Raw genomic sequence first — 6,698 nt, forward strand, 5'->3', positions numbered from 1 at the left:
TTTTACATGCGCAGGAAAATAGGCGTGTGTTAACAACTGATGAATGGTTGAGAGTCTGTGGATGTGATGGTATCTATGCAATTGGTGATTGTGCTACAATTAGTCAGCGGAAAGTTATGGTATGCGAAGACTTGTTTATACTGATGTGCTAATTCTGATTGCATAATAGCCTAAATTTCGATGAGAAAATGTTTCATATTTCCATTATGTTACTTAAATTAAAAGAATGAAGCCGAAATGCATGGGAGCTTAATATAGTTACGTAATCACTTCTCTCTAGTTAAAGTTCTTATTGAGTTGTTTTATTAGCGCTTCATACCGTACATTCATGAATGTACCCGTTGGGCCCTTATTGGAAATTTCATAGATTTCAATTATGATGCTGTGAAGATACCAAGAAAATCTTTCCCTGGAAACTTCCAGAAGAAAAGATAATCAAAAGATTGAGAATTGTAATCAGTGCTATAGAAGAATATCAGATAATATGGTTAGTCAGTAGTCGGTACAAGGCCGGCCATAAGTCCCCTTAGTTCCAAGAGGTCTTTAGTTCAATTCGCCACATCCACCATTTAATAAATTCACGTGGGATGATTCGCCTGATCTCCACTGTGCATATGACTTGGAGTTTTGAGACTGAAGATTATTTGTGGATTATTTCCTATTACATCTTTCTTCGGTAATACTTTCAATATGAATAATCTGTCCTAATTGATGAACATGATGCTTAATCTGCTTTCAGGAAGATATCTCTGCAATATTTAAGTTTGCGGACAAAGACAATTCTGGAACCCTTACTGTGAAAGAAATCCAAGACATTTTTGAAGATTTATGCATTAGATACCCGCAACTGGAACTTTATTTGAAAAGCAAGCATATGAGTGACATTGCTGATTTGATAAGGGATGCCAAAGGTGGTGATGTTGAAAAGGGATCTATGCAACTAGATATAGATGAATTGAAAATTGCTCTTGCTCATGTGGATTCGCAAGTCAAAAGTCTTCCTGCCACAGCTCAGGTGACCTTAATTACCAGCAAATTAGTACCAAATAATTTTGGGTAACCCAAGATGAAAACTAAAAGGATTGAAAATGGTTGTGTTGAGATATATATGTATCTCTTTTAATATTTTATTCAGGTTGCCGCACAGCAAGGACAGTATCTTGCACAGTGTTTTAACAGCATGAGAGATTGCGAAGAGCATCCTACAGGTCCACTAAGACTGAGGGATTCGGGTCGTCATCGCTTTCGTCCTTTCCAGTACTTGCTCGTTCATGTCATATTTACTTGGTTTATATAAAAGAGAAGTGCTAGGTGTATGCCCCTAAACTACGTGTATATTTTACGCCCCACTCATCCAATGGCTCTTGTTTTCTACTTGTCTTATCAATTTTTTTTTTTTTTAAACTAAAAATCTCTAATGTTTTTGTGAACTCTTGCATGGTGGCGTGTTAGATTTATACCTTAAACTAAAAATCTCTAATGTTTTTGTGAACTCTTGCATGGTGGCGTGTTAGATTTATACCTATATGTAGGCGTACAAATACCATTTTTCCTTCAATAAATTTACAAGTTATCTAAATCAATTTACACTAGTCAGCAAAACGACAATAACATTTCCACCTTTTGATAAGTACAAAAAGAACTGCAAGACTACGAGCATGAAGGCTTTTTTTTTAAAAAAAATTATTTCTTGGGCTTCAAGCTTGGAGAAATTATTTCTTGGAGCTTGGTCACCATGTCAGTCATGGATTACTTGCCACGACACCCTCCATCCTATGATGCACGCATTGATTATAATTGTGTGTATCTATATTAGGTAAGTAACCGACATTGATGGTTGCCTGATATATACAGAATATATCTTTTGGATATGCAATTGATACCTGAAGGATACGTGAGGGAAAAGGTAAAGAATATGAGCTGGAAAGAGATGGTCTTTATGGTCTCTATTTTTGGGTTGGAATAGTTCTTGAGTGGCCAGATCAGAAAGTATGTGGTATAGGTTATCTTGCTTATGCATTTGGATAACACTTTAATATGAATTCATGGTCGGTAAAACTCAAAATTAATGTTTGGTGTGATTAATTTTATCTTTTTTTTTTCTTGCCGAGCAAAGCTCGACTATTTTTATATGTGCAAGTTAATGAATTTATTGTTTTATGTTTTTAAGGCCCTATTTAATATGTTTTCGTGTGTATAATACCATATATTGAAATTAATTTCTTATTACTATGTCCCTGGTAATCGCATCCTAAGATTTTTAATAGTTTGCCGTATCATGTCATAATTGTATCATGTATCCATCTTTGTGCAAAATAACCTCCTTGTCTCATGCTTTGTACCCAATTTACTTTCTGCACAAAACAATGTTTAAATCGAGAAAATGGCTGCAACTCAATAGGCAATGCTGATTGAACATAGAGAGGATGATGAAGGGCACTAGTTCAATGGATGACATGGTGAACCAGGTTTTAGCAATATTTTATCAAGCTTGGCGTATCCTGCTTTTGTTCAGAATACATGAAAAACACTGTCAAACATCATCATGCCATCATCATTCATATAAGCATTGCCCTGGTCCCAGCAATTGTTAATTTTTCCTTTCTTTGCTCTGTATTAATTTGCTCTCTTTTACAATGCAAGGTATAAGCATTTTGGACAATTTGCCCCACTAGGTGGAGAGCAAGCAGCTGCTGAGCTCCCTGGTGATTGGATCTCTATTGGTCACGGCAGTCAGTGGCTCTGGTATTCTGTCTATGCAAGGTACCTAATATTGGTTCTCTTTATACTCTTCAGATAATGTTGCAAAGTTATTTAATTTTCTCCGCTTACATACCTTGCCTTGGATGTTTGTCAGATAATAATGCGTTCGAAAGCACAAACGTATTTAATGTGCTCTCCTTCACGAGTTTCTTTCTCTTTTATGTTCAGCAAACAAGTAAGTTGGCGCACGAGGGTATTGGTGATATCTGATTGGCTGCGCCGATTCATTTTTGGGAGGGACACAAGCTGCATATAGGCATTTGATGTTTCTCGATTCCTTGATTGTAAATAAAAAAGCTTTCAAAAAATTCAACAAAATAAAGGAATTAATTCAGTTTATTTTGCATCATGATTTACATGTCTTTTTACATTCGAATACCTGTTGATCAATCACAGAAAATTTGCACCGGCAAGCTCTTCCTGCTGACTCCTGATGTAACTATTTTTGCACTGTCTGCTTAGACAGTGCATTGTCTTTAACCACGTTAGCTCCACTGTACTGGTCGCTAGCTGTTGGTTCTTTCTATGTGCTATTCTAATTCACTCTTTAATTCTCAATGCAAATGATTTCCTAATTTTGTTTGGATGCGCGAACATGACATAACAACTCTTTTATTCCACCTTCAAATTATTTTGTCAAAATACGACAATACTTTGTGGATGAATTATACTCTCCTACCAAATATGATTGCCAAGACTTTTCAAAAAGCTAGAATTAAACTTGTGGTTTGCGCTCACAAGGAAATTCACTAGTTGTCACTGGATAATTTGTTCCGATGTACAGCATAACTTTATGCTATTCTTGTTATTGTTATTGTTATTGTTATTGTTTTTTTTGTTTTTCTTTGTTTTTTTTTTTTGTTTTTTCCCCACTCTGTTTATGGGAGCAACGTTAATGCTTCTCTTTCATTCTTCAAAGCTTTTGTTTAGTCTCATTTTTGACTTCTACTTTCAGTGATAGGAATTTTTAGTAGAGTGCTTGACGGAGTGGGAAAAATTGAATGTTTTTGCTGCTACAATAAAATAGAAATGATATTTCAAGTTTCCAAACAGAACGTTCGGACATGACTGTTCTGTTTGGTACTGAGGATGGTCTAATGTTATTTAGCCAAAAGGAGTTGGGGGTGGACATGTAGAGGTGTGCTTCTTTTATCTAGTGAGCATATGGAAATCATATTTTAGCCGAACTAGTGTAATAAGTGCGAAGCCTTAGAAATTCCCTAGATTGTTTAAGGCAAGCTTCGGTTGAATATTGGAGATTATGGTGTTCACAACTAGGTGGATGAAATAACTCTCCATAAAACGGCCCGCAAGATTGTTGCAGTGGGTTGTCAACTGATTCGATCACATTGAGTTAATTCTGTGATTTGATGGTGTCACACCCCAAATCTGAGGCGTAACAGATGTCGCATACCTGCTAAATATGTAAGGCTACAGAATTAGACGGAAACTAGTAAAAAGATGATTATTAATTTTTCACTAAATTCAAATAATTATAAGGTGAGACTAAGAAATTAAATTTTAACTAAAATAAAACGGAATTTTAACATTTATAAAATTAAAGCTTACTACGAAACACCATAAATTCGGTCCACTAAATACCATAATTAACAAAGGTGAGTACAAAGAAATAACGAAATAAAAGCCGATAACAAACAATCATTTATGAAGTCTAAAAAAATATTCACATCTAAATATGCTAGGCGTAAAACAAAAAGGACTAAAATCAAAATCTAGCTATATCTAACGCTCACTCGGTCCCGACCCTGCCCTGTGAATCAGTCTCGAAATTTGGGTAAGCAATCATACACCACATTAGTCGGATTAAGCATACAATACAGATAAATAAATAAATATAAAAATTAATTCAAGCGACTGGTTTTCAATTTGCAAATTTCATAAAACAAGAATTTATCAAAACATAAAATTCAGATCGGATTGAAACTATAAATTTATAAAACATTTCTCTTTCAGCAAATAAATGAAATAAATATTAAGTCACTGGCAACTAACTAAATCATATGATTCGTTGACGAGATGCAAAGGTACCCGAAGGCACAAACAGAACAGACGCATCCGAAGGTGCAAACAAAATAGAGGCATCGAAGGTGCATCTACAAAATAGAGGCACCCGAAGGCACAAACAAAACAGAGGCGCGGATAGATGCAGGCACCCGAAGGCGCAATATAAAGAAGAAGCTTGCTTCTATAACAAAATACATGTCGACATGACCAATATTAGCATAGCAGAATACTAAGAGACATTTTAATTCAAAATTATCCGGTCACTAACTTACAGAACAGATAATCAAATTTCAAAATTCTTCTGTTAAAAGAACCTTCAATTACAGTTGAAAATCAGTTTACGGAAATATTTAATATACACTTAACCCTTAATTTTAAAATCTACAAAATAAAGATTTTCACACAATCAAGTATTTTCCTAAATTATTTAGCCAAAAACTAACGGGTGTCCGGTCGCTTATCTTAACGCGGCCTCAAAGATAAGGAATTATCCAGTCGAAACTGCGCAGAAAATCAATCGTCGGAATCTAAAATAGGAACATGCGATTCTCTATAAGCTAACTAAAAATGCAAAGATGATATAATTATATTTAGCAGACAAGTTTACTCAAGGTTTAAATTTGGATAGACTCACATCGGTGACAATTTGGTTACAAAGGTATGCAAATAGGTCGGGATGGAACACAAAGGGATTTAGAATATTAAATTCGATGAAACTCAATTAACAATCAAAGAGATGAAGGATCTTTTTAAATTAAATTATTCAAAGGAGTATGATAATATGAACGGAAATTGAAATTATAAATGAAAGGTTTAGTGTTCGAAAAGAGGTTTGTCACATGTGGAAATATAATTTTACGATATACAATCAATGGAATCGAATTTAGAAACAAAACAAAATTCGCCCTTTTGTAGGTGTTTTATCGAACATATAATGGGCATCCAAAAAAGTGTAGAATATGCGAAGTTTACACAACTAAATTTTATGGAGGATGTGAGATATAAAATTTGACAGTTCAAAAGACAAGAATAAGATCACAACGAATCAGATTTTAAGGATTTTAATCCCAAACATTAAGATATAAGTGTTCAAAATAATCATACAATCATGAATAAGGAATTAAATCCTATCAAGAATAAATATAAAGAAATAAAAAGGACGATGACAAATCAAAAATATCAACGGATGAGGATTGCGGCGGCGATGATTGCGACTACGGATGACGGCGATGACGATAGGGATCAACGGCGTTGTGTGCGCGGGGGAGAGGGGAGCCGTACAGATGCGATGAAGGCGAAGATATGGGGTTGCGGCTAGGTTGTACGAATAGTGGAGGTAATTAGGAAGTAGGGATTAATTAGATAACAATATATGCCGCCGAGTCCCCCGAATATTGAAATTTACGAAAAGGTCCAAACTTAATAAGATAGGAGTTAAAACAAAAAATTTAAAATTATGGGGTGTTACAGATGTTCTATTTGCAGTTAGGGGTGGAAACGAGCCGAGCTCGAGCGAGCCTAATTTCGAGTCGAGCCAAGCTCGAGCTCTAAACGAGCCGATTGAAATTCTCGACATTATATAATCAATAGTTTAATTTTTAAAGAATATTACCTATAATTTGATGCAACATGTTCAATAGTTAAAAATACAAAATAATTACAAAAAATGTGAGCTAGGGTGACTGCATGACCAGATGAGGGTCTGAGAGAGAGCTAGGGTGACTGCCTGACCGGGTGAGGGTCTGAGAGAGAGAGAGAGAGAGAGAGAGAGAGAGAGGGAAAAAAAATTAGGAATTTAGGAATTTAGGAATTTGAATGTTATCTTTTAGGGTTATGTGTAATAGTGAAAGTCTGAAAGAGAGAGTGTGTTATGTAAATTTAGAGTTGGGCTCAATTGCACGGTTGTACTT

The 6,698-nt window shown here is 35.2% G+C and overlaps 1 protein-coding gene across 8 annotated transcripts in view; it reads left to right on the forward strand.

Moving 5' to 3' along the window:
- The window catches only part of LOC109718071 (external alternative NAD(P)H-ubiquinone oxidoreductase B1, mitochondrial-like), a 28,617-nt gene extending 25,279 nt beyond the window's left edge, over positions 1-3,338 (forward strand). For 4 of the 8 annotated variants that reach the window (XM_020244077.1, XM_020244078.1, XM_020244079.1 and 1 more), the window contains exons 6-10: positions 15-119; positions 740-1,015; positions 1,136-1,257; positions 2,644-2,763; positions 2,932-3,338. In XM_020244077.1, the coding sequence (XP_020099666.1) occupies positions 15-119; positions 740-1,015; positions 1,136-1,257; positions 2,644-2,763; positions 2,932-3,019 (711 nt within the window). In that variant the 3' untranslated portion in view covers positions 3,020-3,338. Of the gene's footprint in view, positions 1-14; positions 120-739; positions 1,016-1,135; positions 1,333-2,643; positions 2,764-2,857 lie in introns of those variants that run through there. The other 4 variants (XM_020244080.1, XM_020244082.1, XM_020244083.1 and 1 more) reach the window with 4 other exon arrangements.

The sequence above is a fragment of the Ananas comosus genome, linkage group 12 (genome assembly GCF_001540865.1).
Source record: "Ananas comosus cultivar F153 linkage group 12, ASM154086v1, whole genome shotgun sequence".
Taxonomy (NCBI): Eukaryota; Viridiplantae; Streptophyta; class Magnoliopsida; order Poales; family Bromeliaceae; genus Ananas; species Ananas comosus.